The sequence below is a fragment of the Lepisosteus oculatus genome, chromosome 2, assembly GCF_040954835.1.
Source record: "Lepisosteus oculatus isolate fLepOcu1 chromosome 2, fLepOcu1.hap2, whole genome shotgun sequence".
NCBI lineage: Eukaryota > Metazoa > Chordata > Actinopteri > Semionotiformes > Lepisosteidae > Lepisosteus > Lepisosteus oculatus.
The window spans coordinates 9,985,134-10,011,244 of NC_090697.1; the positions used below are offsets into that span (position 1 = coordinate 9,985,134).

General features: G+C 37.2%; 1 protein-coding gene across 7 annotated transcripts in view; it reads right to left on the reverse strand.

Annotated features, from left to right (window-relative positions):
• The window catches only part of ralgapa2 (Ral GTPase activating protein catalytic subunit alpha 2), a 195,566-nt gene that overhangs the window by 150,792 nt on the left and 18,663 nt on the right, over positions 1-26,111 (reverse strand). For all 7 annotated transcript variants that reach the window (XM_015354284.2, XM_006626136.3, XM_015354267.2 and 4 more), the window contains exons 2-3: positions 15,482-15,592; positions 14,945-14,994 (exon numbers count right to left, since the gene is read on the reverse strand). In XM_015354284.2, coding sequence (XP_015209770.2) covers positions 14,945-14,994; positions 15,482-15,592 — 161 coding nt within the window. The remainder of the gene's footprint in view (positions 1-14,944; positions 14,995-15,481; positions 15,593-26,111) is intronic.

Sequence of the window (26,111 nt, forward strand, 5' to 3'; positions counted from 1 at the left end):
ACTGCAGGTGGAGCTCTGTAGAACCCCGGACACACACTCTTCGTACCATCATGCTTGAAAAGCTGGCATGACTTGTAGTTCCCCAAATTATGGCCATTGACGGACCGAAATGTCATGCTGGGATAGGAACTGGCAGCTGTGAACACCTGATGGCAAGCAATTATGTGTTGGCTCATTCTAGCATCCCTCGTACCAGTGGCACAAAGTTGCTGTGTTCTTGAAAATCGGGGTCAATGAGTTGAGCTACTGTACCTCATTACCTATTGCCCAAAGAAACAATCTCATCTAATGAGGAAATATAGTGCTTATGCAACAGTCAAAAACATTTAACATTAACATTAGTTTATTAACCCTTTACAATTTCTTGCATTAGGAATTATCTTTTCGCATACCCCAGCTTGCTCTCCATGAGACACACAGACAGGGAGAGAAGCTTGGGGTCAGAGCACAGGGTCAGCCATTGTACAGCGCCCCTGGAGCAGTTGGGGTTAAGGGCCTTGCTCAGGAGCCCAACGGAATAGGATTCCTCTGCCATCTGCGGGATTTGAACCGGCAACCTTCTAGCCACAGGCGCAGATCCTGAGCCACAGAGCCACCACCTCCGCCCCAGCGTTGATGATCGCTGATTCATGCAAAAATCCTACCAAATTGTATACTACTGTATATAGGCTATGAAGGTTGCAAAGGATTCATTCATAACTGGTCATTCACGACTGTGATGCAGTCAATCAAAAGAACACCAAAAACATTACATCAATATCAATACCCCTAAAATTATTCAAAAACCGTACATGGAAAGTTTCAATGTGCAGTATATTATCAACAAGATCATATTATCATCAGAAAACTTCTTGTCTTGAAACCACTCTCTCTCTCAAAGTATAATGCTCACACCTTATTTAAAAAAGACAACCAGCAAAGAAGAACACCCAGGAGTGTATTCAATTTTAGAATCTCACAAGAGAAATGAAAATAGTAAAATGAAGGTGCAGAAGCTTCAGTAGACCATACGTTGATGATCGCTGATTTATGCGAAAATTCTACCAAATTGTATACTATATAGGCTATGAAGGCTGCAAAGGATTCATAAAAATAGACAGTAGTGATAATAGGTCACAAATTAGAGTGAAATCAGATAATGTGAACAGAGCAATTGATCAGAATGACCATTTTAATACTTTACAGAGAGTTTTAAAACATTTAGACAGTTCAAAATGCTCTCCTGTACAAAATCAAAAATATATAAAACAAATACATATTTACTGTACACACAGGACAATACAGTTATTATTACATGTAATTAAATACAGTACATTCTACTGTATGTGTGTCCATTCACGCTGAATTGTTCTTGATTGTCATAAGCAATTTTTTTCCCCCAAATAAAACTAGGCTCATATTTTTCTTCAGTTTGCAGAAAATTATTTTCAGGATCTTCTTCAGTTCAGAAACAAGACTCATTAATGCATAAAGCCACATTTTTCTATATTCTGCATAAAGAAATTGAAACTATTTTACTGCTATATGACTGTCCCAGCTTCCTATGAAGCAAAATAAGCCAAACTACCATGGTAATTTTCATTTTAAATATTGACTTTAGAAATCAAAACATCTTTGATAAACATTGCTAAAATGTCCCTTTTAATCTTAGAGAAAACAACTTTACGAGTCAAACTATCACTGAAACTGAAAGGCATGCACACAACTTCAGTTGAACTAACTTCAACTTTTCAGATTTAATCTCCTCTGAGAATTAGTTTTCAGGATATCTAGAACGAACAAACTTCCCCTTGTAAGAAACAGCCTGCTTCTGGCAGTTAAACAGATACTGGTGTTCATATCAAGTTCCTACCGTGCAAATTTAATTCTCCTCAAGAGTGTGGTGAAAGATCCTCTGCCACACCTTCATGAATCTTTGCAGTACATAAACAGTGCTTGCATTTGATTCCAGATCATGGACAGGCCAGTATATAACATCTGAAAATTGCTCCTGCGGACAATAAACTCTCACTAAAGTACAATTTTAACCCCAACTGCACCACTGCAATTGTCACAATCATCCAAGATTCCATTTCACTGATACCATTATTAAAGGAATACACTCTTCGGGATCAGCTCTGGGCAGTGAGAGTATTTTGGCCTGACTGACCACAATCCTTTTCCATACCCAAACCTGATCGAGGAGCCAGAAATCACAATGTCAAGCAATGACAATCACTGTCACTGCTCATAGCTGAACCTGACTTTAAATTGTGTTTTCTTTATGTAAAAAGACAGGCTTGGAAGACAACTGTACAGTAGAGAATAAAAGCCAAATATGAATCAATTTTTGAGACTTAAACAACATTTTCCAGGATGTTTCAGACCGCAGTCACTTTTCAATGTAGAAAACATTAATATGAGACATTTACAAAAGTTGAATTTCATTTCAAAGTGGCAATACAGACATTATTAAAGCGAATAGAGCAGTATTGCTGTATAGAGACTAATGCTACATACTGTATCTAGCTGGGTAGAAACTAAGAGGATTCAATAATTGCAATGAAGTACAGATGAAAGAATGTGACAACTTCTTTCTAGCTGGCACTCAGTAAGTAATCAGGTTTGGAATGTGAAATGATTATTAAATGATTTTGATTTCATACATTTAATTGACCGTGCTACAAAGATCAAGAAAGAAGTGAATGAAAGTCATTTTTATAGCAGATTGTAAAAAAGACTTTGCTAACCATTCATGCAACATACAGTATATACTGTACAGCCTTGAAAAATGTACATCTCGGTTGTGAAATCCTAGCAACCCTAGTTACTGCATCTAGCATTTTACAATTGTGAAATTAAATAATGCTATTCAAACTAATGCAAGCAGTTTGGGTCAAATGTCAAGGTAATTCTTCCTGAAGTAATTTCAGCACACTCAAAATATGATGTACTGAACATTCGGCAAGGATTACTTGTGAAACATATAATATAAGGTAATACTGTATAAGGTTAAGAAAGATCAAATGATCATTGGGAAAAAGAACTATTTTCATTTTTAATGTTTCGAAACACTTCACAAATGACAAAAGAAGACTGAAACACATTTTTAACAAACTGCTCAAAGAGATATTTAACAACTGTTTGAGATACAGTACAGTTTTTCAGCAGAACTTCTGACTTCCGATATCATGTTAGTGGATGTTCTGTAGAGGCCTGAATGTACAGAATTAAGCCAAAGATTGTTAAAAACAACATTTAAGAGACACATACGGTGTCTAACACTTTATTTTTGCAAAACACATTTTATAAATACATCGAGGGTGCGGGGGCTCTGTGGCTATGGATCTGCATCTGTGGCTGGAAGGTTGCTGGTTCGTATCCCGCAGCCGGTAGAGGAATCCTACTCCGTTGGGCCCCTGAGCAAGGCCCTTAACCCCAACTGCTCCAGGGGCAACCTACTGTATAAATGGCTGACCCTGCGCTCTGACCCCAAGCTTCTCTACCTGTCTGTGTGTCTGTGTGTCTCATGGAGAGCAAGTTGGGGTATGCGAAAAGACAAATTCCTAATACAAAGAATTGTATATGGTCAATAAAGTGATCTTACACTGTATTAGGTGGTCAGCAGTATGAGATGAATGTATGAATCTAGAAAAAATATCCCAGCTCAAGGGTAATTTTGCAAAATAAACACTCTCGCCAATAAATGGAGTGTTAGGGAAGGACAGAACAAGTGGAATGTGTTTCTGTTTATGTGAGTTTCTCTTTTGTTCCTATAGCTGCTTTTTGCCCAGATAAAGACTCTGTATATCCTGTGCAAAACATATCCCATCAATGAAAAAGAGATTTTGTTTTTAGCATGCTTGTGATGGAAAGAGCTGTAAACAAGATGAGTTTCCGAAAGAAGGTTATTAATCATTACTATGAATGAGCAGCTGCTAGGTTAATAACACTATTCATCTACTATAGGTTGTAAACAATTTATAAATGGAATTTGCAACCCCTAGAGTGTCACCAACATATCTTTAAAGGCACAGCACAAGGTCCTGTTAAGCCTCAGTTTCAGGAATAACTGAATATCCACTTCCTCTCCTGCCATTTGAGTGATGCTTACACATGAAACCATCACAAATGTAAATAATTCCCTGCTGTTCTCCAACAGCAACCGTAATAATGGAATTTACTAGCTGAAAATGCATTGCTCAGAGTCTCCCAAAGGCTAGACAGATTTCATTGCTGGTGTTATTCTAATCCTTTACTTTAAACTAGGCATAAAGATTTGGTATTACTACGGTTCATTTGCCAGGGGGGCTGTCAGTTATACAGTTTATATGCTCAGTAGTCAGGTTTCCAGCGACAGTATGATCATGACTCAGAATATTTTTCAAAGATCTTCAATTTACTAGGAACAGACACACACCATTTTTAGTATTCCAATAAGTCACCATTCTCTCCACCCTCAATTTTACACTATTTTATGTTAAAGATAAACTTTTCAGAAGTTCATCCAGTTAAATTATTTTACAGGATAGACATTTGCAGCACTGTGCAATACTATAAATAATATACAGCAGCAACAATGTCATCATACATTAAAGTATATTGTGAACTGCAGTCTGTAGGCCAAAAGAAAAAATGTGATGCAGACAATTGTAAAAATATGAAACATACTTCATGTTTGCATGGAAAGTCATTGCATTATTTAGTATATATCAAGACAGAGTAATGAAAACAGAAGTAATAGAACTACCAGGGAACAATTACTATTACATGGTATGATTTGAAGCAAACTGTCACTGTACATCTGGCATGCAAAACATTTTTTTTTTATTTCTGCAATTCAGACAAGAAGAAATGAGACCGAGATCAAGAGAAGTAGGTCCAAAATCAGTAGAAAATGAATAGCAACAGTTTAAAAATATTCCACTTGTAGCACAAAAGAGATTAATTCCTAAATCAAAGGCTTCTGATAAGGTTTATCATAAGAGATTAATAATAAAACTCTAGTGTAAGCAGGAAGAAATCAAAGTAAAGCTGAATTGAACATTGGATTGAAAAGTGGAAAAAGAACAGGAAAGACTGTAAATGAGGATAAATGCTCAGTGGGATCCGGTGATACAATTAGTGCAGTACTACAGGGACCTGCTTCAGGATCAATGCTCTTCCCAATTTATAATGATCTAGATTCTTGCACTGCTAGCAAACTAGTCAAAATCGCATATGTTAAAACAATAAGAGCATCAAAGGAAATTCCACTAGGCAAAGGTTACAATTAATATATACAAGTACAAAATGTTTTTTTTTTACTTATTTACATACACAGCAAGTAAAGAATGTAATATTTTGTAGGTAGCAAAATAAACTACAATGGAAAATACTGTACCAGAAGATGATGCTGTCTAGGAACCTTTGTCTATTTTGATTTTGTAATCAGGTATGTATGCAAGAGCTGTGGTCCATTTGAAACCGTAAGCAGTATGGAATCAAAACAGTCATACAGACATTTGACCTACAAGAAAATGAGTAAGTTATTTCAGATTGTTTTGTTTTATGTATGACAGTTTCATCAGTGCAAACAAAGATGTCCTTTCCATTCGTTCACCTGAACCACAACTCTTCATTATTCTTCTATACTACTGCATTATCCCATAAGAAAGCAGATCCAAATCAAGGTCCAGGCACATCTCTGTACAACAAGGCTTGAGCACCTTCATAAAAACACTACCCAACCCATAACCTCATTCAGTACAGAGCTTGGATTGCTCACCACAAATTCCCTTACTGTAGTATCCACCTCTACGTGTTTTCCTTTAGGGACAGGTACAGTTTTTGAATTTTTGTAACCCTGGCTGTTATTGAATACTTTATACTTGTTCTACCATTGTAGTTAGCACAATGTTCACAGTGTACTGTACATTACAGTAAACTGATTGTGACCCCCCTTGGATACAGCATATGCTAAGAACTAATTAATATGAAGCCATGGCTACAGAAATTCAGTGAATTAAAAAGACATCTTTTCCCTCAAGCAAGGAATCCACAAAATTAACAAAAAATAAATATGAGTTGAAAAACAGCTTAAAATAAAATCTACTGTAAATCAAAAATCAATTACAGTTTGGAGTAACTAAAAAGGTTAACAATGATGGTACAGTATAATGTTCATACTGCCTCTAAGGGCAAAAAAACAAACAGGAATATTGGAGTGCACAACAAACTCTCAACACAGACCAAATAGCTGAGTTTCCACTAGGAGGTTTGAAGGGGAACTGCAATTCCAGTTTCTCAGACCAGTTATTAGGTCTCGGTAACAAAATAAATTCATTGACAGCATCGCACAATTTTATAAATTCTGAATTAAGCACAACAAAATCACAAACATTGTTAAAGTACTGGATAGTCGCCATGTTGTCAAAAACCCCTGGTCTTGCCACAGGCGAGAGCGAGAGTTCACACAGATCGGGATGTGAACCGGACGTTCCTGCTCACTAGTCACTGTAACGACTAATGTAACACAATGTACGAGGAAATTAAGCACAGGTTGTGCAGCAGACGTTTCACCCAAGAAATTCTCCAATGTGATCTGCATGCAGAGCTAACAAATAAGTTGTATTTGTCAAAAAAAACGTCTCAAAGTCAAGAGCAATATTTCTACTGCATTAAAAGAGATGTACGGTATTCACAAGCCTGCTTGTTTACAGTGTAATAATGTCCCTTCACCTCACCTCTGTTGCCTCGTTCTTAATTGTAGAATATGACGCTGTGCATACCTGGAAATTTAATCTATTTTGTGATGTAATGTAAATTGGAGGTTTAACACATTATTGCGTACATTTTGCTTGACTTGAAATGCACTCATTACAGATCATTTCTAACCCTGAAATATACAAATGCATTGCAGTTCCCCTTTAAATGATGAGCAAAACGATGAATAAACATTTATAACAACATGTACAGTATAACAGATTTTAAAATGATGTACAATTCACAACTATCATATTAACATAGACTTGCAAGTTTTACATACTGTAAAAAGCATTACCAATACGTTTTAAAATGTTTTATCTGAAAGGAAAATGAAAAGAAAAAGATTCCAGTAAGCTTCATCTGATAAAATGTGACTGACAAAACCTTACGGATACTCTATCGTACATATCTCTGTAAAAAGGCCATTGCTCAACAAGGAAAAAAGCAGCAAAATAAGAACTAGAAGTTTAATACTGCAATGAATTGTGTGAATTTTAAATACAGTGACAAAATTTGCTTTACCATGTTTAAAGCAAAGGGGTACAACAACCTTGTAAGTAAAGAAGTGAGACCTGAACTTGTATGCAACGAGCCTGAATTGTTCAATGGGCCTCAGTGTTCACTAATTTGACCATTAACAACCTAGTGGTTGACAATGAAGCAGATAAGCACTTAATTATAATAATTCTAATGATAAGAATTCCCATCCCCTATTTGGATGCAGTGTGATTCAGTACCACCTGATGGTAAGTGATCAGACCAATAGCACTCAAAGCAGCCACTCTCACAATCCTGAACTGACCAGGCCCAGCTTGTCTACACTGCTGAAGAAAAATACCCCATTGCAAAATTGTATTTTACTATTTGTAGAGGACTAAATTGGATGTTTATACTGTATTTATACAGAAACAAATGCATATATACAGTATAAACATGTAACATTTTCATCTTTGTAACAGTAAAGCTGTGAGATTAGGACTGTTCCTACTACTTGCCTTAAGATGTTACTGAACTGAAAACACAAAATTCAGATCAGGTTGAATAACAAAAACATTTACAGTGAAAAAATAGATGCACCGTCTCAAAAATGTAAAATACTATCATCATTATACTATACTCATGACCTACCTGTCACCTTTTTTATACAATAGGTCAAAAACAATTATCATACAAACCAATCATAGACATAGTAACTACAGTGTATATAAATAGTAGATTCTTGTTATGCTTCTCATTTTTTTTCTCCATTGTACAGGGTTTTATCTTCATTACATTTCACAGTTTTAATTAAACATTGTATTTTCACCGTAAAACTTTACAAAGAAATTAAAGTAGTTCAAGTAGAGAGCTACGTCAGGATGCATAGGCTGCAAAGGAACAAATAAAGGTTTATTCCACGCTTCAGGTGAAACACCTGAAAAAGGCTATATAGCTGAAATGTGTTTCTTTTCTTCTCTTTTCAGCAAAGAAATTAAAGACTTGTCTTATATAATGATTCTTTAAGCATCGGAGCTCCTTTACGAGAATCAACTTTCATATGGTATGTAAACAAATTCAAGGTCACAAAATCAGAGGGAGTCCGATTTGCAAGTCTACAGAACACAACAAGTTACAGGATAAACAGAACAACTGATAAAGATCTTCATTCAACACAGCTTTTAAAGCTTGGTACTACAAAAGTAAGCAATTTGAGTTGCAATTTGACTTAAGAACAGCTACTTCACAGACAAAAGGGGAAAGCACAATCAAAAAAGAGAAGTGACAAGAGCTATGAGTAACGTAATATTTCTGATATGACATAAAGGGAATGAAAAAATCCCACATGTCAGATTTTGAAATGAGTTCATTTTAGTTTCAAATGAGATGAGCAAAGCATTCTAAATACAACATAACAACAAGTCTTTAAGTGCATCTGTCAAGGAAACCTTTAAAAATTCTCAGCACTATATTTAATGGCATTATTTTGCACTATTCATATGATGCAAAGGCATTCTAAGATATGAAACCTACATTACATCATCAAAAAGATTAGTTAAAGCAGCATATGTGCATAAAGTGATTGGTTTATTATCTTTGCTTATATTGCTTTTGGTTATGCATGTACAGTAATGCAATTCACCGTTGCAATATCTCTAATAAGGGCAGACAGACATATAATAAGGTTTGACAGTATAAAGTGCTTCCTACAAAGTGCTGTACAGGACACCGTACAAAAGGACGAGTTGGCTCTTTTAATTATTTCTCTATCTCTTCAACTCAAATTCAAGTTCAAATAACTTAGTGTAATATTGCATCACATCATGTTAACTTAAATGCACACATTAATGAGCTAATAACTTGTAAAACAAATCTCAGAAAAAGCCTAGAGGGCTGAAATCATTCGGTGTCATTTTTCAAATTGAAGAAATCGGTCTAGGCTTTGCCATTAAGTGACTCACACTCGACTGCCCAAGTTAGGGCAAATAATTAATGTATGATGAAACAAAGGATAAGTCTTGCTGCCAGGCGACTGCAGACTGAAATTCCAACATGTAAAACTCACTACCTGGGACCTGGGACCTGAGACAACATGGGACAGCTGCCCATGCTGAAGTATGATTCAGGACAGGTGAGGGAAAGTGCTCAGCCTGTTAGCCATCTGTCTTACCTTGTGCACCTCAACCCCAACACCTATATTTCAGCATCTCATGACATTTTTGCCTTTTTTTTCCATCCTCTTACTTTAAATATATAAAGGGTACAATGGCCAGAAACCAATGAATACCCTTATGTTTCATGAACAATAATCTCAAGGGGTTCACCAATCTGACAACACCATGCTGAAGCCCTTGCTTCAACATTTACGGCAAAAATAGAGATAATTAGTGATCATAACCAATTTTCTCCTGGACCATTTTATACACACTCTTGTGCCCCATTAACATAAAGATTGTACCAATTTGATTTAAAATTTTGATGGCAGAGATTAAGAGAAGGGACACCTATTGGAATTCCAATGATAATGAGTAATGAAAATGGGAAAATGTTATATGGGAAAAAAGTACTCATCTTGTAGACTCCAATAGTCCACAATAACAAACACAACAAATAATAAGAAAAGCTTTTATTTCTACATCCTTAGCATTTTAATAAGCTGTTCTTAAATTTAAAGAAATTAGCTACACACAGTATTTCAAAATTCAGGTACAGTAAACATCGTTACACAGTCAAAATGATGTGAAAATTAAAGAGAAAAGTGCATAAAGTATATAAAAAACCTTGGACACAGTGTTTATTTAATTTACGCAGTGACAACTTCATCCCCACCACCACCCACAATGCTGGGGACAAATTTAAAATAGTTTTTCATAAAGCAGCTCGATCAAATTTTATTTTGTATGCCTGGCACAACTTAAAACGTGCAGCCCTTTCAGAACTACTTTCAATATCAAATGTTAATTTAAATATTCCCTGTGTTTCTATACATTACTCAGACTAAGTACTATAATTGTAGAAGGTTCCATCTAGAAAAATCTTAGCAACACCATCCCACTGATTTTTCCTACAAAAATAAAGTAACATGTCTGGACATACATTTTACATTGAAAATAAGCTGTTAATAGTCTTTAATAAAAAATATGACCTATTTCATTTTGATAAAAGAGATTAGCAATAACTGTCCAGTTTTTGCCAAGTTGTGCAATCTGTTTTCAGCAGTTGACTTAGAATTAGCTAGTGTATGATGCACAGAGATAACTGAATCAATGGCGTGGGGAACAAATATAATACTGTACACCATTCCTAAGGAATACTATTACAAAATGCAAGGTGAAGCGAGAATGCAAATCATTTTACTCGACTGCCCAACTGTGGTTAACGCAAAATATGTAGCCTTTGTTTTGGAACATGTTCTTTATTTTTCGAAACAGAGCTGGCTACTGTTTAGAAAGGGGAACACTGCGATTAGAGGTCACTGTGGTGTAACAGAACAGTAGTGTGGTGTTCACTTGACGCACAGGATTAATTATGCTCTAATCTTGTAGAGAAACCATAAATTTCACCGGTTAGAGTGATAAGTCTATAAAGAAGTATTCTTGGTCGTATATTCTAAATAATCACACCCTGCTATACTCTAAGCCACCTTCACTAAGTGTGTTTAAAATTGACTTGGAGGAATTACACATACAGTAACAGAGAACAATCTTTGAACATATTTAAGTATGTTAACATTTATCGTGTGTGAATGTCTGCATATGTAACAGTGCTGAAATTGTTACTTTCTTATGGAAAGCAACATGAATGAACACATGTAATGCTGAAGACATCACCTTCAGGTCTAAACATAGGATTTCCAATCACATACAGTACATAAACACCACTTCATTCACTCATGTGTTCACTAGTTCACTAGTGATTTTATCCAAGGCAACTCAGTTGCTGCTTCTTTTGATGTTTTTAAAGTTTGCCTTAAAACTAATGCTTTTGATCCCTTTAATTCTTCATCTATTTTACTTTTTAATTTCTCAGTTATATCTGGTTTATTGTATATTCTGTATACTGTACTGATTTTATGTTTAATTTTATATTTCAATTTATGCAATGTGCCCAGAAAAAGGAGCTACATAAGAATAAAATGAAACTCACAAGGGTTGCAAGAAGAATGTTGCCTCTGTGTTAATGCAAATACAATATTTTAAAATGATATTTCAAACCGTTACATTCAATATAAAATAGTACACCTACAGTATGCTGCAGTGTTTTTTGCTCTTAACAGGAAAATACACAGTATATTAATAGATTTCTCCCTATGGGATTCTCATTATACAGAATGCAAAACGTGTTAATTAAGCAATATTCACTGTTCAACGTCAAAAAGGAGAGATGCCTCTAGCTTAAGTTTTAAACTGAACCTCCCCTTTTTGATACCTGCTACAGAGCAATCAGTTCTTGCCCCCTGCATACAAACTCATCCAAATGACAAACTCCATACAAACAAAACAAAACCAACGTCAGCACATTTTACAAATTGCTTTGGTATTCGAAGGAAGGTAAGTTACACGTACACGGGTAGTTCTTGCTACACTTCTGGAGCACACTGCTGGGGAAGGAAACATGTTTCCGCACTCCTGTTTCATCCTGCAGCAGATTCCTACCCAACTTCCTCACTGAGCGGCGGGCCTCCTGGCGTTTTTAATTGACACGACAGCAGAACGCACATGAGGAAGGGCATGTTTCCACAGTGCAGCCCGCAGACCACTCGAGTCTTAAACTTCAAGAGATGCTTTCCAGTGCCCTCGTTCTTAAGAAAGCAAGCGTGTGTGACACAAAACCAGAAAGAAGATCAAACAAGGGGCTTTGTAATGCCAGAATGGCTTCAATAAGGAAGCCATGTGAAAGGAAAAAAAAACAGGTCATTAAGATATCCACCTCATTACTTAGATATGAAAAGTGTAAATTGATAACAGTTTCAGAACACGCTCAGCAGCAGCATGCCTTGAAAAGAAAAGCAAATAAAGCTGTATGAGAACAACGGAGCGAGACCATGGCAATTCTCACTCTGCTATCATCCCAGAGGATGGGCCGCGCTGGCCAATGAAAGGAGCAAAACGCTTAATCAGGATCACATGCATAAAACGGCATGACTTTTCTGCCTACTGCTGGTGCTGGTAGTGAAAATCTGCTTTGGAAATAGTGCCACACACTAACATTCAAGCCTGCCTTGTTCTTTCCCTTTCGACAAGTAATCTCTTGCATATCTGTTGGGTCACAACAGCACAGTTCCTATGTTCCTATGTGAAACCAAGATACCGCCTTTAAAGACTCCAATAAATATGTGGACAACCTGCATTAGAAGCCATGTACTCACTTTATTACGTTTTATGTTTAATAAACATATGATGTAGCCTACTTATTAACTGCACCTTTTTAAATTTTATTAAACAGTTATTCATCCCAACATATATACAGTACAGTACATTCTATCTGATTTAACAGAGTTGAGACATGATGTCTCAGTTTGCAATCGGAGTTCAATAAATTAAGAAAGTTTGCTGTTTAGTAATATGTTTAGTTTTACATTTATAAAACCCTATTACTGGATTATACTGATTCCAATGAAGGGTGTATACTGTATATACCATGATAGAAGAATCGTTTTTTTAAGATCAACCAAAGACTAAACTTGTTCAAATACGTACGAACACAAGCGAAACAGAAATGCAGTATTGTCAAAACAGTTTAAAAAATGAAAACAGAGGGGTCTGAGGTAATAAAGTGGGAGACATGCAAATGAAAAGGCAAGGTTATCCTCCGAGTATGAAGTAAATCAAGGGAGCTGAAGGCCGAGTGATGCAGCTAAGTTGTTTTAGGAATCCTTTCTAACTAAAATGACTCCCCATAAATAATTTAGTTGGGCCAGTTCTGAGTATGCAGAATGGCAGCCCTTCATTCCTTAAAGGAGTGAAGTCATTTATCACTGCTTCCTCTCATCTGCTGTGTAGTGGGACTACAACACCTGGCACGAGTCACGAGTCAGGAGTTGTACTTTAGTGGTAAACTGGCCCCTCTCCTGGATGCAGTATGCTTTGCGATCAAACGTTACCATGCCAGTAGTACTTTCAATAATTACACAAAACCGAGGCCACAAGCGGAAATTACTTGGAAGTGCAGTTAAAACCAAGAACAGGAGGCACTTCTTCACTCAAAGGGCTGCAGGGGAATGCAGAAAACGATCCCACCATGTTGTTGAAGCTGACACAGTAGTTTCTTGTAGGAAATCAGAATATGAGAATCTCAGGCCAATTACCTCGTATCTGCCAAACAGGCTACATGGGTCGAACGGCCTCTCTCGTTTGTAACTGTTCCTATGTGGTTCTTCTTATTATTAATACAAAATGAAAATAAAACATTGTCCTTTCAATGGGTAATTTATTATCTCTATTGTTATCTTAGCTTAACTTTAACAAATTGTGCAATTAACAAATTGTGGGAACAGGCGAAGGAACCTAATTGGTGTAATAAAGCAGTACATCAATTTACATTGTATGTCTAACGCTGGCGGATGCACTTCATTCATGTTTCTTAGACAACAGAAGGGTGTTCGTTTCAAGTTCAAAACGTTGTAGCATTAGGCATAAAATAATATTTGAAAATGTGCAACATTTTAATAGTGTACAAAGATGATCTTTTGTAGTGCAATTTGTGTAATTCTCAATAGAATGGTGACAGCCATTCTGCTTACAATAAACTAATCTTCACCAACAGGTAGTTTATTGTGGTATTCTGACACACTCAATACACTCTCCGGATCAGCAGACAGAATTTCTACAGCAAGGATTGGATAAACTGTTAAGAGCCACACATTGCAACCACACATAGATAATTGGTTGTACTGGAAACTGAAACATGCTTCACATTCTGGATTAATCAAAGAGGAGCAGGCGAGGCCAAAACGTGAGACTGTTTTTCCAGTCTTACTGAAATCTTTTTTGGTTAAAGTTTGTTATTCTTAATGCACTGCATATCATGGAACATATGTTTTATCTGTTTCATTTGACAGGTACCAGATTAAAATAATTGCTATAGCTATTTTACCAGGATGTTAATATTTTTTGACTAATCCAAATTCAGCTTGGATACTTTCCAACATTCTTCCCCAACAGTGACCAATGGTAATACAAAGTTAATTAATGGCATTCATTTTCCTTACTTTTACATGCATATCATACTCAAAATAGGCTGTTTCACTTTTCTCTCTAGTCACATTTTTCAACAGAGCTAACTTAGACAATAAACCTAGCCCTGCCTTTTCAATTTTCCACATTTATAATGACATTTTGCAAGTATCCTCTGAAATTCATTAAGCAACAGTTATTTTACTTTTTATGTTGACAAAGCCATAAAGACCAAAAGCAACACTTTAAACAACTTTAAAACTTTAGAGGAAACGAGCAAATTCATTTTTAATAAAATCAGGACAGTCAGCTTCTAATTAAGATAGTGTCCTTCACAATACAGAAAAAATAAAGCACAATATAATTTATTGCTAAGACCTGGATAAAAAGTAAACTACAGTAATTATGAGTTCTAGTACCAAATACTAGTGCCAAAGCACAGTTTGTTAACAATTGCCAGATGATTATAAACAACTGCTTTCCTTGTACATTTTTAGAAAGACAGGGGAACACTTCAGAAACAGTGTTTGGAGGCATGAGAAAACAATATTAAGGATTGAACTTACTTCCAAGAGAAAAAGAATGGAGTCCAGCTCCTCCCTTTGTGATTTGTTCCCTGAAATAAAACACAGGCAGGCACGGCATGTTGAGAAGGACAAGTGGAAAATAAGAACAGTCCATTCCACATAGAACACACTCATTGTCTTGACATGAGCCTACTCCATCATTCTTTCTCTTAAAAATATGGGTTCATCTGAAAGCATAAGAATATCAAACTTGCACTTGCTATTCCTCACAGAATGAAACCACAATCAAGAACATTTATCGGGAATTACCTATCATTATAATAAGTATAAGCCATCATTGTATTTTATAACCAATATGAACATTTACTTTAAATGACTAAGGCATTTGTCATTCACTTCATTTACTTGTTGATGAGGTTAAATATACTTAAGTTTCATCCAAGACAAATGAGTTAAATCACTTTAAAAATCTCTCCATCACATGAACGAAGAATGGGACAGGACATCAGAAAATACCTAAAGGGCTTCTGTCAGCTCAGACAGACCCAGTCTCATTAACACTGACATGAACCTTACCTTTTTGTTTTAAGTTACTTTCCAGTGTAATGAAATTTTCATAGAAGATAAAATAGATTTGAGAGCAGTTGTTTTCAAAGAATGCTTTCAGCTCCCCCCTTTCAAGAATATCTGCAAAAAAATACAACATTAAGAACACTAAGTGAGGATGATCACCAGCAAAAGTACAAAAGATCACAAAAAAAATAAACAGATGACAAAATCAATACAATGTAGTGCCAAAAATGTCTTGAGTCACAAGAATTTGACAGTTGAGTAATAGCTACGTTTCCACAGCACAGGGTCTTGAGCTGAAACTCAAGGTGGTACAAGGGCGGTGTGGTGGCTCTGTGCCTAAGGATCTGCGTCTGTGGCAGAAAGGTTGTCGGTTCATATCCCGCGGCCGGCAGAGGAATCCTACTGCGTTGGGTCCCTTAGCAAGGCCCTTAACCCCAACTGCTCCAGGGGAGCTGTATAAATGGTGATCCTGTGCTCTGACCCCAAGCTTCTCTCCCTCTCTGTGTTTTATGGAGAGCAAGTTGGGATATGTGAAAAATACAAAATACCTAAAACAAGAAATTGTATATGGCCAATATAGTGATCTGATCTTATCTTGCTACTGTACCCCTGAGCAAAGTGCTTCTGTAAACACATTGCTGTATAAACAGATCTGCAGGCTGTCATTTCAAATTCAATTGAAAATTTGTTCTCAATCAACTTAGTGGTTTCAAAAAGGACTAAAGAAATCACAGACAATACATTTGTTTTAACCTAACTATTTCTGAAAAAAGAAGAGATGGGCTTCAGGATCACCAAAACGTGAAAGAACGATTCAACTGCTTGATAAACCTGTTTTATTGAAGGTCTACCATTCCGGAACCTTTTGCAACACTTGTGATTCATTCTTACGCAAAACAATAGAAACCTTACTATTCCCTTGACCGTAAACATCCGAGACACACTGAATATTGCAGATAACAGTATTCACAATACATGAGAATTGGGGATGGTTTTACTATACATGAGAATGTTGGGGGATTTTTTCAGTTTATGATGTGGATTTTTGTAAAAGCATGAAGTAGGACTGAAATCAACAAAATATACATCCTGAAAGTGAAAGGGTTGGAATCATACCATTCTCAGACAGACCATAGTTAGGGCAACAAAGTTCAATGTAAGCGATGGAAGTATAACAAGAGTCTTTTTAATCAGCACCACAATATTATGCAGTGTTCAAAAATACATGGGCAATTAGCATATTGCTCCTACCGCATTCAAATCCTCCGGAGTCTACTTGGCAACTACTGTTAAATGTTGTGCCTCTGGCTGTGTTACACACTCCAACAGATCAGAACAACAGATGTTTCTCTGTTGTTAAAATCTAGGGCAGATTCTCATTTAGTTAAGACATTTTACCTTCTCAAATCCAACTGTGTGAAGTTAAGCAGTAGAAATATTAACCATCAGCAAATTCTCCATAAATAAAATCAACATTTAACAACAACTGATGTATATTCCCTCACCCATTTTTCCCTTTTCCTACAGTATACCACCTAATGATATACTGTAGATTAAAAATATCTCTTTTATCTTGTAAATAAGGCACATTCTGACAAATTCATCTTTCAAAAAAAAAAGTTTTCTTATTGCATAAGTAATAATAATTGCTTACACTTATGAAGCGCTTTTCTGGAAACTCCACTCAAAGTGGTTTACAGGTAATAGGGACTCCCCTATACATGGATGATGCGACGGCAGCCATAGTGCGCCAGAACGCTCACCACACACCAGCTCTCAGTGGGGAGGAGAGCAGAGTAATGAGGCCAGTTCATAGATGGGGATTATTAGGAGGCCATGATTGGTAAGGGCCAATGGGAAATTTGGCCAGGATGCCAGGGTTACACCCCTACTCTTTTCGAGAAACGCCATGGGATTTTTAATAACCACAGAGAGTCAGGACCTCGGTTTTACGTCTCATCCGAAGGACGGCGCCTGTTTACAGTATAGTGTCCCCGTCACACCTGCTGAGCTTCAGTGGGTTGCCAGTTGTGAGTTGCAGAGTGATATGGCTCTGCATAAAGTACTCTAGACAACAGGTGAAATCTCATTCAGCCAGGGTTAGACAACTGACCTGCTGAAGCAGCATTGATCGTATTTTCCCTGTTTTTCTAACAAAATGTTGTACCTGTAATCACAGTCATGAAATATCAGGTTATAAAAATATTCAGCAAAACCGAAGACAAATTTTCTAACCAAAGCCAATCAAAAAAGCCCCATCTCAGCTATTCAAAATTAAGCACAGTATAGTGACAAATCACAGAGAAAAAAAAACATGTAAAAAGTGGTTGCCTACAGGTTAATATCACTAACCGAGAGGTAAAAAACGTTTGGCTAACTATGCCTGTCATATATAATAATGTTATAAACTATAATGGACAACTACTCTATTAACTCGAATGGCAGGTAAAATTTGAGGCACATGAGATCTCGATATTCTGACATAAATCAAGTGACAGTATTATTCAGAGACAGATTTGACAAAACATTACATGACATATGCACTATCATAGGTAGAAGTCAATGCATTATAGAGGCGTACTGTACATGCTACCCAGAAGCACAAAATGCTAGCCCTGTAAACTGAAATCACTATGGAACAGGTTAACAGGCCACAAAGAGGACAGTCTCGCATCCTAATAAAATAATACAACTCAGAACTTAATCTCCTTTCCCACAACATGGATTCCCAAAAGGAATCTCCCTAAATCTAAAAATGCATCACCCAACTAGCAGAGAACATTTTTAGTCTAATAATTCCACTATACAGGAAATCAGAATTTCCTCAAATAGGATAGCAAGCCCTCTGTAATATTCAGATTACTTAGGCAGAATCTGGTCTCCAAGACCTCTCACATGGCACAAACACAGAGAAAGAGAAGGATGATTATGTCCCTCCTTCTTTATGTGTTTTCTTTGTATCCGTTTCACTCTATCCTCTGTCTTCACAACTTCACTCGTCTTCTTCCCTCTCTGTTTTTATGCTGCGTTCTATGGCTGTTGGAGGCTCTGATTAACTTAATTGACCAGAGTACACCACCAGAAACCTCAGCTACAGCTACAGTATGCAAACCTCAAACCATACCTACAGTAACGTTCTAGGCTCTCTGAATAAGGCCTTGAATTGTGCGATCAGAATGTGAACTGCAAACGTGACCGACTTCATGGTCAACTGGATCATAACACTATAAAGAATATTCTATTATTCATTTACTGTAGCTGGGTAGGTCATCGTAAACAAATTCCCCCTTGCAACGGGGGAATTTACTGGGGCAATTTAATTATAGCTCAAGAGTATACCAGTGGTAACAGAGGCACTAAACAATAAAAAAATACTAACAGAATATTAAAAAGATTACAATGAATTCCACCACTCTAGCTTGTTTGGTAGCTAATTAATCATAGATCACCTCCAGTCTGTTTCTCAAGAGAAACCTGGGTAGCAGCTTCAACAACATGGCCTGGTACAGTATCTTGTTCCATACTCCCCAAACCCTTCTAGATTATAAATCCATTCATACAGTATGTAGTTTCCACATGTGACCTCTGGTTCATGGATCACTGTTCAATCTGAACAATTTCCAATGAAATGCACAAAACTCTCTAAAGCAGGAGTAACTTGTGTTACTTGTCTTATCAAGATACGTAGCTTTTGATACAAAGCATTGACTCTTGTCCGTAAGAAGGACAGGGTTGTCACCTTAACAAAACACCAATGGAACATTCAACACCCAAGCAGCTCATTCAATAACTCTGTACAGATGGGCTAACCTTTCATGAGACCCTATAGCATGAACTTGCAAAAGACAAACTTATTAAACCTCCATGGACTTTACTTGCATGAAATTCTGGCAGCAACCTGCACCAGATTACAAAAAGGGCACTTGGTTTATATGCGGTGCTCTGCATATACAGGCTATCTATGCACTTAGCTTTTTCAGGGTCTATGACAGGCAGTCAGAGTGCGTTTCTGTGTAAGAGGAGCTTAAGGTTATTATGCTCCCAGATATTTGATATCCAAGCTCTTCTTCATTAATTGTACAGTGTCTCCTCACCTGACCTGTCTTTGCAGGTGTCCAAGGTGAGAGGGCGAAAACAGCACACACAGGGCACAGGGGTCCCCGAGCCAGCCAGAGATCTAAACCGCTGACGACGAGAGCCGGGGGGATAAAAGCAGAGGACCAACTGTACAAGTGACCTGACGACAAGCCAAAAGGCCTGCCAAAGAACAGCCTGGGAAGCTTCTCCGTGGCTGAAGAATATTTTTTCCCGTCACTAATTTAGTTCCCACTGCAAATACATTTTACTTTTGGAACGGCTGAGCTGTTTTGTGTTTACTACATAAAGGGCATGACTGCACTACGACTAGGAAGACCTGCTCTGTGCCCGGCCTGTAAAAGTCACGCCACACCATTAATTCACTTTTTGGGAAGCAAGTTAATTAAAATGCTTTCAGTTTTATGCTTTCAACAGATAAAAGCTGCCAATTCATACAATATCAGAACGTGGGTTACCCTGGTGAGGGTGACAGAAATCTGAAGTCGACTCTAGAAGATGGACAGAGTACACGACCCCCTGCTCTCATCCTGCACTTGGCCCATCGCCAGGCCACACAGAGATGGATGACGTCAGACCAGCGCACACGTCTTTGTCCAAAGTAGATATCTTTATCACAGTGCGTTTAAGGTCATATTTCAAACACAGTACCTTCCACTCACTTCAAGTATTACAGGACCTATTTACAACCCTGTGTTTATCTTATTGTTTCCCTCTTGAAAAATGTAATATCACTAGTGTCCTGAAGTTTACACCTCGAATTTCCACTTTCTTTATGCGTTACTCACATTTTGTGGAACTTTTCTGTGTTCCCGGCGGGCGATTGTGATTATTATTCACAGATACAGTATGGAAATAAGTTAATTAACTTCAAAACACCTCAACTTTAAAATGTTAAGGTAGTAAAAGAAGCACAAATGAAATGCCACAGTCTTCTGTCATACTGCACTCAATGTCAGTGTCATGGTGGGACATAAGCTCGAAGAACAAAATCTGAAGAGCCTATAACTCATGATATAGCCTACCCCTTGAATCAAGATAAATGGCCCTATCACTCTGTTCATTGACTCTGTCTAACAAGTGACATTTTCCTATACATTGGTTTTATTATTCATAAAACAGTAATGCTGATGTCATATCGTATTTCATACCAGTTTCCATAATGTCATACAGTTAGTCTAATATATAAAATAAAAGCATACTTATTGCGTTATAATAGCAGGAGAGAATAAAAAATGTTCACTACAAATATACTTTGATTTATTGCATTTAATCAAAATGTATTATTTGAACCTATTTTACAGCGGCTGACTGGTTTCTAACGAGGAGGATGATTTTCAATGTGGCAGAGCAATGCATGTGTATTCTTGACAGAAGGTTGCAGTGTAAGGAAGGCTAGAAGAAAAACCAAAAGCACCCACTGGCATTAGAGAGGTCTTAAATCAGTTACTGCACTACTTCAACAAGATGACACTCTGTTCTCAACAAATACACTAAAGGAGAAACTAACAAAACAGACCAAAATTAAAAATGATCCAAGCGATCCAGAATAGCTCTTATCTGACCCACTCACATTTTCGGCTCTCAACACTTCTCATTGTGTTCTGGCCTTTCCTGCTGTGCAGGAAAACCTGCTGACTCAGCAACAGCATCCAAAAAGAAAAGTGTTTGCTCCGCATTGTGTGGCGCTCATTCCTGTGGGTGTTTCTTCTCCATATATCCTCAGGTCAGAGGTCAACTGCAGCAGCACACCCGGATAAGGGAGGGGTGCTCCTCCGACGATAAGGACACACGGAGCCACTTCCTACAGCATTCCAGCAACAATGCTGGAAAGCAGCTGGAACTTCTCCCAGTACTGGAAGAGGCAAAACTCTGCCATGAGCAGCTGAGCAAAGATTTCAAATAAAGGCACCGATTATACGCTGCCTTTTACAGCTACACTGCTCCACACTGTCACACAAGCAGAAGGAACTTATGACTATAAGAACCATAAAGACTGCGCGTTTTGGAGTGGCGCTGTTTTCCTGTCCAAATAAAACAGAAGAAAATATGAATTCGTAGCATATGCAGAAAAAATGTGAATAATCATGTCAAATTAGTTGCTCAATATTGGATTTCCTAAAATGCTTGCAAGGCAAATCTGCTCATCTGCGTTTTATACACAAAGTAGAGAGATCACAAATCGGCTTTAAATCCAGTGCTCACTCTAATTCACACAAAGCACACAGATTTGGTCTCCACTCACATGCTGAGTACATGATTCTTACAAGGAGCACCCTTTGCTCAAAACTTCTAGCATATTTCTAGCATAGGATACACACACATGCAATTGGTTAAAGGCAAATCCTGTGAATTCCATTCATCTAATGTGCATTTATACAGTAAGTCAGAAGTATTGGCGTGTTGTCCTTGAAATCACGCCAAACTGTTACCATCCACTCAACTGTAGCGTATCACTGCTGTTTGTGAAATTGGTTAAGCTCTTTCTTTCTGGAAATTAATGACTCAGCTGAAACGAATTACTCTACAAACTTCAGAGAAAGAAATATCCAACACATACAATTCAAGGAAAAACATCTTTTGCTGAATTTTGTAGTAACTCCAAGACACTTTTTAACCACACCTACTGTATGTTAGCTGGAAAGTAGGACAAGTTCCTTTCTTTGCAAATAAATATTTATGAAAGCAAAAGGTTCATACGGCTGCAAGACATCAGTAGGAAACATCATAAAATGTTAACACGGTAATGGCTATTGCACAGGATAAGACGTTAAGTAGTAAAATGTGCTTTTCACTACTTAAAACCTCAAGAGGAGTGCACTCAAATTATGTCACAAGCTAAACACACTTAAAGAGTGCCCTCATAATGTTCCCCAAATTCACCTCATAATTATAAAGTCAGAATGATGGCTTTTTGAAGATATAAAAGCTCCGATATGAGTTTTATCATAATTTCAACAATAGGCTGTAATTTACCCAAGCGCTAACATACTCAACCCTACCACACAGTTTAAGTACAAATAAAATATAATCTAAGAGTGTAAAACACCTTGATTGCTGAAAAATGTCCGACTGAATTAACCTCACCTAATAATGATTAATATTCTCCAACGTAATTATCAATGTTTTAAATACAGACCATCAGAATTTTTCATATGATACGAGTATTAAGAATTTATTATAGAATTAATGATTTTACTATTGATTGTACAATATACAGGGGGGGGGGGTTTCCTGCACAGTTTTCAAAAAGGTATTTTACCCTAACAGAAAAATTACATTAAAGCACTATTAATAGGAAACATTATTAGGTCAATAGGAAAGTAGAGTGATATGCCAGTTAGCACTCCATTTTGCAGCAATACAGTATAAATCAAATGCAAGATTTGCTTTGTAAGACATTTGGATATACCAAAACTGAAAAGGTTAAAGGAAGCTTAAAAGGCTCTGTGTACTTTTTCACTTTGCTCTATTCTGTTTTTTTAATTATAGTTTTCTTTTGCCATTTTCATAAATATATACCGTAACTCAAACCTTATTAGATTTTCCCTTCAAGAGAGCAGAATTGTTCACTTGGAGAGGCTTTTTTCAGCTAAGACTGACATGCAGAAAAATACTCCAAATATGACAAATTTCAATACGCATCCTTCAGGACTCCACAGTCACACAGCACCCCATGATAAAATCATGAACAACAAGAGTGCGCTTGTTCCTCAAAAGATATTGATGACCCCAAATTGCCAAATCAAATGTCACTCTATTTTAGTCAGCTAGATACAGTATTTTATTTCCTGAAACAAAACTGAAACTGTCATTAATTGAAATATCAGAAATGAGGCAAAACTACACCTGCTCTTCAAGGTTTACACTCCTTTAATGTACTTTGTCATGCTACCCTGTATGTACAGTACACACCTTAGCTGCAAAAGTTATGTGAGTCATAAAGCACAACATTTGATCAGAAATGTATTTTAACAAAAAGGAATCCGTTTTCTGAACTGTAGAGCCAGAGGCTGTCTTTTTAGATTTGGGACAAATTAAGACTGAGTTGGAGTTTGATTTTTGTAATGTGTTGTAATGAGACATTTAATACACACAAAATTTACAGTACATTTTTTTTCCCACTTTAAGCCCAAGGGTCATGGGAGAATGGAACAAGTTACCCAGCCGTGCTCTTTCAAGAAATGGCTGGACGAGATCCTTGGATCGCTTGACTCCTAAAACTCCTTTCTAGATTGAGCTATAATGAATCTAAATCTAGAGGCACTTAACATTTCATATTAAAGTATTTAAATCTTCTAATGTTGTTAATACAGACAGAGTAATTAAATCTTATTTTATGCAAGACCCAGTATGTCTTTCACAAAAAATAGCCTTTCAGATCAGACTCTACATAGCCCCATGAATTCAAGTCTTTCTTGGATCAATGCCTAGCTTGAAACATGCCTATAATGCATATTTATAGAAACTGAAAACTATGGTTTGATTTAGTAGGGTACTATGGGGGTGACAGTATGTGCAACTGCATTTGGAAAAAAAATGTTTTCAAATATGAAATTACCTATAGAACGTGACATTCTGCATAAATACACAAGTTAAGCAGAAACATTCTTCTTCTAGACTAGTTTAGCTTAGTCGCTAATATATATTAGAAAGAAATCACTGAAGCCTATGAAGGTTACTTCAATCCTCAAATGTACACAGTAAATACAGTACAGTTCACATACATTATGATACCTCAGATCCCTCAGTTCTCCTCTACTTATGCAAGCTAGGATACAAATGTTTGCTAAGAATCAGGACTAAAGAAGAATAAAAGGTTACAAATATTAGAAATGGTGGAGATGTGTGGAAATAAACAGCGAGAAAGCTCAGAGGATACAGTTCAGCCTTTGAACACTTAACTAGGAAATAGTATGTAATTTGTAAATAAATTTATTTTCAGAACTTTATTCACCCTAGTGTCAATACAAGCCACTTGGAAATGGCCTCTCAGTGATAATTATCTTTTGAAAAATGTTTTGCTGAGCTCAGGATAATATTAAAGCCAGACCTATTAAGAGCAATGCAGGTCTTGAGTTCCTTTAGTATGGAATATTAATGGGGTGTTACTGAGCAACCGGGTGAAGACCAGTTGTGTGTTTGTTCCCTCTCTGACTTGTTAAACAGGTAAGGGCAGCTTAAGCTTTGGGATCAAACTACGCAGTTTAGTCCTAGAGTTATAATGAATTCAGTTTGATATTTAGTGAAACAGCGACAGCACATGGCCACAGCACTTAGCATTGGTGCCTCACAGCACTGGAGCCCTGGGTTCAATTCTGGACCTGGGGTGCTATCTATGTGGAGTTTGCATGTTCTCCTAGTGTTCACGGTGGTTTCCTCCAAGTGCTCCGGTTTCTTCCCACAGTCCTAAGACACACTGGTAGGTTAACTGGCTTCTAGGAAAACTGGCCCTGACACGAGTCTGTGTGGGTCTGTGGTGCCCTCTAATGGTCTGGCATCCTGTCCAGGGTGCGACGCACCCTGTGCCCGTTGCGTGCTTGCTGGGACAGGCTTCGGCTGCCCGCAACCCTGTATCGGATAAAGCGGTGAGAGAATGGATGGACGGATTGAGTGAAACACAAAATGCAGACAATAAATCTCCCAGCAAAAAAGCAATGAAAAGTCAGTCCGGACACACAGCCCTGCAGCCCGTAGTGGAGAACCGAGAGAAAAAGCAGGCTGATCCCCTCAGAGAGCCATCACGTCTATTCTACAGTAGGTATTCTAATATGTTCACAGGTGTGCCGACTGTATGACCCTGGTCATTACAAACAAAAGCAGTGAGAAAAAAAGCTAATTCAAGTTTCACTCCAGCAACTAACAGACTTGAAATTTGACTTCTGACCAGATAATTAGAAGTGAGCAATAAATGAAAGGCAGACAGTTTGGGCAAATTAGATTTCCACCCTGTTACACTGGGCCCTCTAAATTTCATTCATACCCCTGATGTAATATGAATTAATAAGAGAAAGATTTACAGATTGAATTCTTGCTTTAAAAAAATCGTAATATTCCACAGACGAAATCCACACTTGACAGAAATATTTAAGACCTGAAGTCACATTTATTCACAACCTTTTAGTTAGTGTTTTGTAAATAGTTCTCTCCCTGGGACTCTATCAACTGGATGGCCTCTTGTAGTATGCTATGAGGCCTTCACAATTTAGTGGGAAAGTTTATGAACATTACTCCATGGAGAATTGCTGTAGGTCCTCCAGACCCTTTGGTTTTCATTAGCTAACTGCCATTTTCAGTTAAAATCCCAAATGTTAAAGTAAACTGAGATTTCGAGACTGAGATTGAGAGTCGTGTACATTTATTCTATACAGCATATACAGTATGTATGTAACCATCCTTCGTTAGATGTATGATTTGTATCACTGTCATCCTGGAATGTCCATTTTCACTCAAACTTCAGACCCTTTGCAGAAAGAACCAGGTTTCTTGTCAAAATGTCCTGGTTCATGTCAAGGTAGGGGAAATCAAACTCTGACAA